The sequence below is a fragment of the Pagrus major genome, chromosome 17 (genome assembly GCF_040436345.1).
Source record: "Pagrus major chromosome 17, Pma_NU_1.0".
NCBI classification, from domain to species: domain Eukaryota; kingdom Metazoa; phylum Chordata; class Actinopteri; order Spariformes; family Sparidae; genus Pagrus; species Pagrus major.
Window position 1 is genome coordinate 15,726,795 of NC_133231.1, and position 11,644 is coordinate 15,738,438.

General features: G+C 39.9%; 1 protein-coding gene across 1 annotated transcript; it reads left to right on the forward strand.

Annotated features, from left to right (window-relative positions):
- Positions 1-6,792: 6,792 nt before the first annotated feature.
- On the forward strand, positions 6,793-7,614 carry twist1b (twist family bHLH transcription factor 1b). Its single transcript, XM_073485842.1, has 2 exons — positions 6,793-7,325; positions 7,494-7,614. The coding sequence occupies exon 1, from the start codon at positions 6,793-6,795 to the stop codon at positions 7,297-7,299; it is 507 nt and encodes a 168-aa protein (XP_073341943.1). The 3' UTR covers positions 7,300-7,325; positions 7,494-7,614.
- Positions 7,615-11,644: the final 4,030 nt, after the last annotated feature.

An 11,644-nucleotide genomic window follows, 5' to 3' on the forward strand; every position in this document is an offset into this window, starting at 1 on the left:
CCTTGTGGAAGATTCCGGTCATCTCAACACATCCTCATACCAAAACAACTGAAGAGCTCGATTGTCAGAAACTCCCAAAATTGCATACATCACCAATCCCAAAACAACATGACCGTTGTAGTGTAGCCTACCAGCCGCAGGTGTACCGGACCTTCATCATTTGCTAACAGTTTGCTTAGGTTTAGGCAAGACGGCTACTTGGTTAGGTTTAGGAAAACGTGACGTAACACACCACTTCCTGTCTTTCACACAAACAACACTGAACCAGCGAATCAGGAACCAGCAGGACCCGGACCAAGGTAAGAAAACCAGAGAGGCAGATTCAAATGTAACTGCATGTAAATATGCAAATAATAATTGTGTAAACATAAATCTACAAATAGCCAGCTGTGTACACATTGTAAATATATATATTTTGATATTAACCTATGAATTAACTTAACTTTTGAAATAAATGAATTAGCTTTACAGTACTTCTGAACCACACAGTAGGTTAAAAGAGCTTACTGTTGACCTCTGGTTCTAGAGATCGCCGCCTAACAAGAAACGTTGTCATGGGTTGTAATAAGCTGCTTTCATGTTTGACCTATATGGTTGCTTTTTCCTGATGAGGGAAATGGTAAGTAGGTAAACAAGCAGGTAGGCTTGTTGGAGGGATGCAAAAGCCACAGGCACCAGAATTCTTTATTTTATTTTATTTTTCTCAGCTCATTTGATTCATGAATTGCTGTCAGGATGTTAAGAAATTTTCTACAAATATAACAAAAATGGTTTTAAATATCTTACCAATGACTTTAATGCTACTATCATTAACACATTCTATTTAAGGGTAAGTTTATCTTTGTGTGAAATGTAGTCCTAAAGCGTCACACAAAGTGACATAGTGCTGTCTTTCTTCTGAAAATGAAATGCAATAACTATGTGGTTGAACTGCTGACAGTCAGCTGTGATTTGCATTTACTTCCAAATCAGATGAACAGTGTCGGATCTGTAACCTGTTTCATATTTCTATGTGCTTTTCATTGGGACTTTTTCATCTGCAGAAAATAATTCCAATAAAAACTGTTGACAGCGAGGTCTGTGGATCATCAAGAGTAACTGGGGCATTGTTCCTGGAAAAGACGTGCCGCTGTCAAGTTTCATGAATGTTGTTTTTCAATATTATGAGCGCCACAAACAAAATTCCATTGTACGAGTGGCGTCAGAAATCACAAAAACAGATTCCTCAAACTACAGCACGTATAACCAAAACTATCTGCATAGACACCACTAGCACTGAATGGGAGGGGTTGATTTTGGTGTCATGACCTTTGAACACTTTTCGCTGTCAGTACAATATGTACTCATACGCAGGAATGACTACCACGGTTTACTGTGATTTCCGATCTAACATGCTTTTAGTGTATGTAGACATATTTATAGCCCAAATACATCTGTGCTGTATGCTGCATTTGGTATTTAACTGTGTGTTGTAACTGTTTAACACTAGAACCTTGATTGGTCCACCCTCACTGGCATGAATAGACTGCACAAAAAAATAGAAACACACAACTCAGTATAATGCAATACAATTCGAAAGAAAAATAAAGAAAAATACAAGAAAAACTGTGTAAGTTGCAAAGTGAGCCGTTAATGATGCAAAAATCTATCTTAAGCAGCTTTAAATAAGAATCGTAGATTGAGCAAAAGCTGCAGATTCATGAAAATTGTTGGCCTATTTTTCCTCAAATTTAATGCTTTCCTCTATTAAGATGCCAAAAGACCAATTAAAAAGAAACAACCACATTTCCTTAACGGTCAGAATATCTCTTACTTATAGTTAACACCTGTCAAGCTCCTATACAGTGGCCAAAAACATGGTTAAGCTATTGTAACTCTGTGAACAGATATTTCCATTGCACGGGTCAGTGCACTGGTCCCTGTGTTGCAGCAGCCTGGGTGTGTGTGTGTGGTCTGCTGGGTGGCAGCGAGCTTTATAGGCAGCAGGCTCAGAGGCCTTGAGATTTAGCAGTGGCAAGGGCACAAAATATATGAGCTGCTGGTCATCTTACAGTCCTCACTGACAGGAAGTGAGGTTATGTTGGTTGCATGCAGACTTCTGTGATTGGCCGAGCTTTTGTTTAGTGATGTGCTGTTGTTTTGTGAGTAAAGTGAGACCAGTGAAACGCTTTCTCTCAAACCCTTGGAGGAAGGCCTCTGTTTGTTTTGTGTGTGTGAGTGTGTGTGTGTGATTATACTGCTGGGATGCCAGTTCTTCCTCAGACCCCACATCACCCGGAGCTTCCAAGCTGTGAAAACATACTGGAGGTTTGTTGGTTCTTAGTGGCTAATAAGGTGTCATTGTGCAGTAGAGCTGTCTGATATCCCACAGGGTCATTAGGACGACTCGAATAGTTTTAACAGAACATCTTTTACACTCACGCTCATGCACATGCGCCCCTTTTTACGCAGGAAAAACAATACTTTCTATGAGATAAGATTGCAGGACTGGGCAGGATTTGCTCGGTTTTCTTTGACAAAGTTGAATTGTGCTCTGCCACAGGAATACCACGATTAGAACCTGCAACATCAAAGCGGTCTGCTTTCAAAGGCTTTCTTTTACAGCTAACTTCAGGAGTCTTGGCCCCTATGTGTCCAGACAGCTTATAAAAGGCTGTTTTCATCCTCACCTCCCAGTTCAACACCGCAGATCCTCTCTCAGCACCACTGGACCACTGTTATCAGAAATCCCCTGATATGATGTCTGGATTTCTCTACACCGAATGGGACATTTTGAGACTATAGCTGAGGAAAAATGCTGTCATCCATCTCTGCTGTTTGACCTCGTTAGTCCTGAGGGTTGATTAGAGGCTATCTGCTCTTTGAAGAACGCACCCCTGTCTTTTCTCATCCCCGTGCAGTTGATCCATCTTGGCGGGCTGGCACTGCACTCATTGCGGTTGAACTTTAATGGAGTGAACATGAATATCACTGTCAATTGTGGGAGCCTCGTATGTGGAGGACTGTGGTTTGTTATTTCAATAGATATGAGTAGGCTGATAGAGAAACACTGCCTTCCAGGGCTGGAGCAGAGAAAATAGACAGGTCTCTGTGGATCTGGCTCTGGCTCAGGACTTAGTGAGTGAGAGCCTGAGTTGTGTCTGCCTTGATGTGACCTCGGGGAGGGCTGGTTAATGACGCTCTGGGGTCACTCATGACTGGTGTGTCAAGTTGCATGAGTCAGTAATATACACTTGACTTTATCATAACACCCACTCACTGCTCATTGATAAGGACAAAGGCGTTCTTCATCTGTCATTAGCCATCGGCCGCTCCAGGCCACAGTAATGTCCGGTAAATCACACCGAAAAACAACCGGTGCTGTTTATCTCCTTTTTGTGTTCCTGTAATTGTCAGGCCCTGACAGTCTGTAACTGACTGATGAAGGTTTTGTCTTTATTAAAGATCAACACTGGAGTTGTCCCATGATGACATCATATTCCCGAGAAGCAGCTGTGTTTTCTCAGAGTCACTTCAGCAGCAAAGAGCTGAACTCTGCAGAGCAATCTGCCAAGAAATGTACATGTAGCGTGGGTGTTAATACTAGTTTTTTCTTTATTATTTTTGTTCTTAAATAGGGGATGAAGGTGCATTCTTATGGACTTGGAGTCTTTGATGCTGACCAGACAATCACAACATGCCAAGTTCAAATATGGCTGGAATCTGGTTTTATTGTTTTTATTTGCTCAAGTGAGGAAAAATGCTGCATGGAGTATTTTGCAAAATGACTTGAAATTCAAAGAATGTATGAAAATCAAAGAAATAGAAGCAGATTCCTCAGGATGTCAATGTTTTGATTTATCTGATTAGGGCAACTGACTCCTAGAAATGTCTCCCTATGCATGTTTACTGTATTTTGTTTCCTTTTGCTCTTTCTCTTGGTGACTATGTGTTTAATTGATGCTGCTGACTGTCTTGTCAGGTCCCCTTGAAAATCTCAATGGGACTCTCCTGGAAAAATAAAATGAAAAATGTAAACGTCATGTTAAAAAAACATACTGTACAATCATAAAGTTTAGCTGATATGTGCAGAGAAGGAAGGAAGCCAACAGTCCCCTCCTGTGAAAATATCAGAAATTCAATGAAGTGTAATCATACTGTACACATCAGTCAAGAAGGGAAAACAAAACAAACAAAAATGACAAGGAGTAGATAAAAGAAAAAAAGAAAAAAGAGAAACAACCGGTCAGCTGCCCTTGTTTCCTCTCACCTCTTTAATGTGTGCTACCTGGTAAAGGCACAGTATACACAAGTATTCAGATCAATTTACTAAAAGAAAGGTAGAGACAAACATGTAAGTAGTTCTTTAATGTTGCAGTTCCTCTGGGTGGAGCTAATTTGAACCACTTCACTGTTGGGTATTTTGACAATGCATCATAATTGATAAACAGGTCATAAATGTTGCATTAAGAATCTTAATCTGAGAAGTAATTACAGTTAATATTAGTGTAGTGGAGTAAAAAGTAGATATTTCCCTTTGAAATATAGTGTTATCATGAAGCATTAAATTAAAATACACAATTAAAGCACAAGTACATCAAATGTGTACTTAATCATAGTACTTGAGTAAATGTACGTAGTTACTTTTCACCACTTTAAAGAAGCTGCTCTGTAGTCTGATGGTATGACAGCGGATACTTCTGTATCTTTTGCCAGATGGCAGCAGGGTGAACAGACTGTGGCTGGGTGGGTGTTGTCTTTTAGTTACTTTGGGCTCAGTGCAGACATCTCACTTCTCCAATATCACTGATGCTCTATAGATGTGTACCAACGATGTTCTGGGCGGTTTTAATCACCCGTTGCAGTGCGTTCCTGTCCTGGGCCATGCACAGGCCATACCAATTTGTGATGTTTTTGGCTCTGGAATGTAGCCTTCCTAAGTTTCCTTAGGAAGTTGAGCCTTTTCTGTTCTTTTGGGTTCTTTTTTTTTTTTTTTTTACCAGGGTGGTGATGTGCGATGCTCTCTGTGATATTGATTTCCCAGAATCTAAAACTGTGATCCTTGTGTGATTTCAGATTTTTCTATTTTGCAGAAACAGCAGATTGAATATAAGAGTAAAATCTACTTACTGCTACTTTAGTTAGGAGATACAGCAGAAGAAATGAAGGCAGTAAGATGCAGCCATAGTGGTTGGAGGTCTGCCTACTTACCTGTGAGGTACAGCAGGTAGAGAGTGGTGCGTGCTGAGATCAGCACCATGGACAGGGCCAGCAGACAGGTACACTCACCTCCAAGAGGCTTGAGCTGCTCATTCTCTTGTTTTCTTCACTCAGCATCATCATCTCCATGTACAGATACAAGTTCCAAACTTAAAGCTGTGATATTTTACATTTACTTTGCAGCAGAGTGATTTAAATGAGTCTAATAAAAGTGGATCTCTTTAGTTAAATGTAAAATGTCTGATTCAAAGAGAGACACTTAAACAAGCCTGTGTTTCCCCATGGAACAGTGCTTCACTCTCAGGCCTCCTCAACGATGTAAATGGATGTTCGCTGGTGTTATGACCTCTGACCCTGACTGCCCCCCTGTTTCCTGAACCAGATGCTGCTCCTGTGGACCACGGCCTTCTCAACCTAAACAAAGTAATCCTCCACTAAACAAGATGGATATTGTATCACCAGCGTAGTAAATACCAGAGGGTCTTAAAACAGAGTTGCCCCCTCCTCATCTCTGACTTTAGAAGCAACAAGGAATGATAACTTCTTGTGTTGTTTCCTGGATGAACAAGGAAATATAAACTTTATGTAATTTTTTTTTTTTCTTTTTACAGTTTTACATATATATTGTGGTTTATTGCACAATACCAAACACATGCCCTCTTGTGGGAGATATAATTAGAGCATGCAGCAGTCCTCTCAAGCAAAAGTTTGAAACTCTGCAGTACTGGCTGCATGTCAAAAATGTAAGATTGGGATCATATGTTGCCTATATGAACGTCCTTTGATCTCACTTGATTTAAGTAGGACTAGATGGAAACATAAATCCAGAATCCACGTGGGTTAGGCCTGCGGAGAGTGCCAAGGTTGCATAACAGCTGATTTTCAAAAAGAAGTGTCAGCTCGTGCAATTACTGGAGATTATAGCAAACATATAAGAGGAGTGATTTGAAATCACGCGAAAATAGGCGTTTTATTCTGATGCCGATGGACGCAGGAAAGAATAAAAATGCGCACTGTTTGCGCTCAGACGTGCAGGAAAAGAAAGGCAGTTAAAAAACGTACATTTAAATTATAATTGCATGTTTTTTAAACGCGATTTCGTCTGGAGCTTTTATGCGTAATGAGGCAATTTACCATTCGATTTCCCCAAGCTTGTATGAGCCTATTAAAATAAAATGAAAAGACTTTTCGTGCAGTGAAAATCATATTATAGTCATGATGATTAAAAGCATATCTATATTTTGGTTGGTTTTGTAATAATAGTGCAATGATGTGAAACTGCAGTGATCTCTTCCAGCTCTGACTTTGTATCAGGAGCCTTTCTGATAGTTCCTCGTGCTCCCGCCCCTTCACTCACGTAATTCATCTTCTTGACCAATCCTGTCCCTCCCCAAAAAGTTTACGCCATGCAGCCTATAAGAACTGCCTAAGTTTCTCAAGTATCGGAAAAGGCTTGTCCTCCCAGGAACTCATCTATGGATACTTTGGTGTCTCCAAAGCCACACAGACCTACAGGTGGACTAACTCCGTGACTTCATGAGAGGGAAATAACTTGTCGGACACTTTCTGGGCCGCCATCTACCCGCAGTGGAGATGTCTGAGGAAAATTTGGGGGAAGAGTCGGGAAGCGCGCCTGTCTCTCCTGTGGACAGCCTGAGCAACAGCGAGGGGGAGCTGGACAGACAGCCGAAGAGATGTGGGAGGAAGAGGAGACCGAGTAGGAAAAACGGGGAGGACTCAGATAGCCCGACCCCTGGGAAAAGAGGGAAGAAGTCCAGCAGCAGCAGCCCCCAGTCTTTCGAGGAGCTCCAGTCGCAGCGGGTCATGGCCAACGTCCGAGAGCGCCAGAGGACGCAGTCTCTGAACGAGGCGTTCGCGGCTCTGCGGAAAATTATCCCCACTTTGCCCTCGGACAAACTGAGCAAAATACAGACCCTAAAACTCGCAGCCAGATACATCGACTTCCTCTACCAGGTGCTGCAGAGCGACGAGCTGGACTCCAAAATGGCAAGTTGTAGTTATGTGGCTCATGAGAGGCTGAGCTACGCCTTCTCTGTATGGAGGATGGAGGGCGCTTGGTCCATGTCAACATCTCACTAGCATCTGGAGAAATTATGCCCTAAATGGTACGCTTGGTTTTCAGCTAGAAATAATAAAAAAAATTTAAAAAATTGCATGATCCAGACATGAGAGCGATCGGAAAACCCCCACTAGAAATGTTTTTAATGACTGTACTGTGGTCTCCCTGAAGCAGCTTTATTATTTTTTTAATGAATGCTTGTCTGACCTTCCAGGTGACTGCTGATTCTACTTATCACATTCTGACGGGACAAATCTGGAGTCCAATGCTGGATACATGGGATCAATCTATTTAAACCAAAGAAGCTCTGGGGGATCTTTTTTTTAAATTTTTTTTTCTTTGCAGAGGCCCGACTGGGACTTGCAGCCGTGTGTGTGTGTGTGTTAGCTCCAAAAAAAACCCCAAAAAACTTCTGGTGTGTTTTCATGTTGTTGACGACGAATGTTGAAAATATCTTCAGTCCTTTTTTTTTTTTTTTGTTAAAGAAATTAAATGTTTAATGCACGCCTTTGGACTTGTGTCTGTGGAGGTCAAAGTGCATTATTGAAGCAGTTGTCTCAGTGTTTGGTGTGAGACTGTCAACTGGTGGTGTAGCTCACATTGCAAGGCTGACTGTGTGGATCTAACCTGTGCTTTAAAAACAAATATTTTCAGAAAACATTTATTTATTTATTGGTGAAATGGAGGGGATAGATCCTGTGTTTGAGATACGAATACATTCCTATTTTTTATTATCTTTTTTGTAAATGTTTGTACATTTTTTTTGCATTAAAGAAAATGACGATGAAAAGTGTTTTATTTTTATTGTTTTTGTTTTTTTCTCTTTTGTGTTAATCCAGTAACATGAAATGAAAACTAAATCCACTGGAATTTTGCGAGACAATCACCACATGAAATGAAATAGCTTCCATGCCTGCATCACGTGGACCGATTCGTATCAGATTTAATGACAAAAGCTTCCAGTCACTTGGGAAAACAGATGGAGTTATTATTGGCTCGAGCAAAAGCGTTGGAGAAACATGCAGCTATATTTTTTTTTTGTCTAAAATATTGCTACACATCCAAAAACAATTCATGGCTTATAAATTCTTCACGTCATTTAAAAGTATTTTAGGGAAAAATGCCAGTGTTGACACATAATTTAAACGTGAGAAGAAGAAAAAAAAGGTTTATTGAAGAAAAAAATCTGGTGTAGCAAAAAAAAACAAAGTCAGTCTGTATGAACTGAGTTAAAATTCCGTTTTAATTAAAATGATAAAAAGCAGTCTCCAGTTTCTCCCTCACTCTCTCTTTTTCCTGGAGTTGTTTACAGTTGGATTAAGGGCTGGATCTGAGACTCACCATTATAAGTAAATAAGTTAAACTGGGGTCGTGTCAACCTGCTGCTGGGCCCATGACACAGTGTCTCCTCTGACAGAAGCTGAACATGAACAACAATGAGTTTTAAGCGTTTTTTTAAAGACATTTTTCCCAAAGCAGAAATCAAACTAACACGACTTTCTTATACTGTTTTAATTGCAACATAACACTGCCTGTTCATGATGACAAAATCCAAAAATAAATGGCATTATTTTACCTTTTGTTATTTTTCCCCCCCCTTTTGCACATCTGCAGCGCAACACAATAACCAACAGATAAGGCCTCTGTGCGTCTTTACGCACGAAAAGTAATCCCGATTATTGTCACCAAATAAATCTCTCCCACTGTGATTGATCTCACTGATCTGGGAAAGTGTTTCTCACTGTCCAAATCAAAGTGTGTGCCCGTTTGAAGGTGTGTAATTGGCTTGCGAGGCATGTATGGAATTCCCAGATGTCTATGAAATTTAAGGAGGCCGTGAAGGTATACGCAGTGGGTCTGCACATAGAGGCTATTCTCGCTGAAAGTGTAGACACGCTCAGTCTAAATCAATAAACAGCTTCTCTTGAAACTTTTACAGTTGAGGCTATTCACTTAATACCAGATAAATAAACAGGGCCTGCGATAAACACGAGCTGTAGCCTGACATGCATCACCCCAAAAAACTTTTCTTTTTTAAAACGAATTCTAACTCCTTACGCAATGAATTCTGAAATAAGTTCCCTCTCTCCCTTCTTTCAGGAGAGAGGAGTTGGCAATTGACACGATGCAGAGGCACAGAATGAAACCTATTTAGAACAGATGTTAGTATTTTTAAAAAAAGTCACGTGAAATGAGCAGATGTTCAGACTGTGTGCACAGGCTGGCCGTGCAGTGCAGAGCAGAGCAGACAGAGAGAGCTCGGAGGAGCTTTACCTCCACGCAGACACGAGCTGTGAGGCTGTAGTTGTGCATGCAGATCATCCAGGAGGTTTGATTAAAGTGGATTTTATAACAGTGGACACCTGCAGGGATTTATGTGGCGCAGACTGACCGCGCGGAGACAAAGGTAGGCTGAGAGATGACATGTGGCAAGGGCTGAAACACTTGTGATTGTGTAAGATGTTGTTGACTCGGTGGTTATTTGGCTGAAAGGTGAGATGTGAAAGTCAGGATGTTTTTCTAAAGCTTCCGACAGTAACGGGCCTGCTGCCGTCGACGTTTCAGACTGCTTTGAAGCGAAGTGTGTGTGTGTGTGTGTGTGTGTGTGTGTGTGTGTGTGTGTGTGTGTGTGTGTGTGTGTGTGTTTGGGGGAGGGAGGAGGTTTAAAGGAGGGGAGTTACTCAGAAATGGACGACAATTTATCATCCAGCTATTGGGAGGAGGGGGGGAGAAATGGATGACACACATCAAACTCTGACTAAGCCCCATATACCAGAACTGTTGTGTCACACATGGACGATAAGTTACATCTAAAAATGGACTAAAATAACTGCAATATCAAATGACATTTAACTTCGTTTTTTCTCTGTTTCTGATTCTGATTATCTTTATTATCTGAGTAACAAGTTTCCAAATGATTCATTTGTTCTGATATTTGTTTGTGCAGCTTATTGTAAAAAACCCATACAACTTCTTTAACGTTCAAAAACTTTTATTGCTAAAAGTTATAAAACTATCCCTATTATTATTATTATTATTATTATTACCATTATTATGATTATGATTATTATTATTATTACCATCATTATTATAGTGGGAGTAGTTGTAGTTGTTTTTAATATTATTATTTTATTAGTATTATTATTATTGTTATTATAGTATTACAGTTTAATAGATGAATGTGTTTGATTTGGCACACAAATCACAACAATTGCCTTTAAAAAAAATTCAAAATAAAATTTTTCGTTTTCGTAACAAAATATCGCTGTTCGTTTAACGTGCAACTGCTGCTGACAGGTGACCATCACGCTAAACATCTTATCCAATTTATGTGGATATTAAGCTACAATAACATATTTTTTAGTTTTAGTTTTACCTCCAAATTCTGCCTCTTTAAAAGATATTTCCACTTTTTAAAAAATAATTCTGGTTGTTTTTATTTCCTTGCATGCATAAATCGTTATTTGATTGGTCGAGTTCGTAATTAAGAGAGAAAAAATATGGTGTGACTTATAATTTATGACAGAACCCCTTATAATTATTCTTAACAATATATGTACACGAGACATTTTAAGGTTTTTCAAATTAAAAGTTTATTTCTGAGCTCAACAGGAAGGAGCAGGTGCAGACTTTACTGCCAGATCCACAATTTTAAGTGAAATTCCAGATTTTTCCATTTTGAGTCTGAGTGAGAAATGAAAAGTCCCTCTAGTTGGTAATCAAACTTTTTCAGACACACACACACACTTTCATCCACACCTTTAACAATGCCTCAGAAAGTGAATATTAAAGCCAGGAGCAGTTGAGCTGCATGGAGATAAGATCAGAGTCCGGGACTGCACTTGAGGCAAGGAAACAGAGGAGAGGCTAAACAGAAACAGACAGCTTACAGTGCATTCCTCCTGCATCTGCTGATTATTGAATACATTAACATCTATAATGCAGCTCTGTGTTGAGAGGGCATTTTATTTGATGCACATGTGAAGAGTCAGATCAGTTGTTGTCCACAAAATGGACTTGAAAGTTGAAAGCAGCCATGCTGGAAACCGTCGACATCGAGTCGACGCACATCTGTGCGAGATCTTTAGTTTTATGTGTGAATGATAGAAAGAGTCAGAAAGATGGAAAATCTGAATCTTTTTCTTGGTATGTATGTTTGCTTTCATTAGCCTATACCCACATCTCACTGCCTGTAATGTATTTTCAGAAAACACATCAAAGAAAATGTCAGAGAAAATGATTTTGAGGAAATATTTGATTGGAAATATGCTCTTAATATTAAAAAAAAAAAGATTGTTACCCATAATCTATGTTTATCTCAGAGCAGATGGCAACTACAGGTATCTGTTGGGTCCACTGACCTTT

Bases quoted from the DNA above. Each gene is read 5' to 3' on its own strand.
- twist1b (XM_073485842.1), top strand. From the start codon at position 6,793: ATGTCTGAGGAAAATTTGGGGGAAGAGTCGGGAAGCGCGCCTGTCTCT.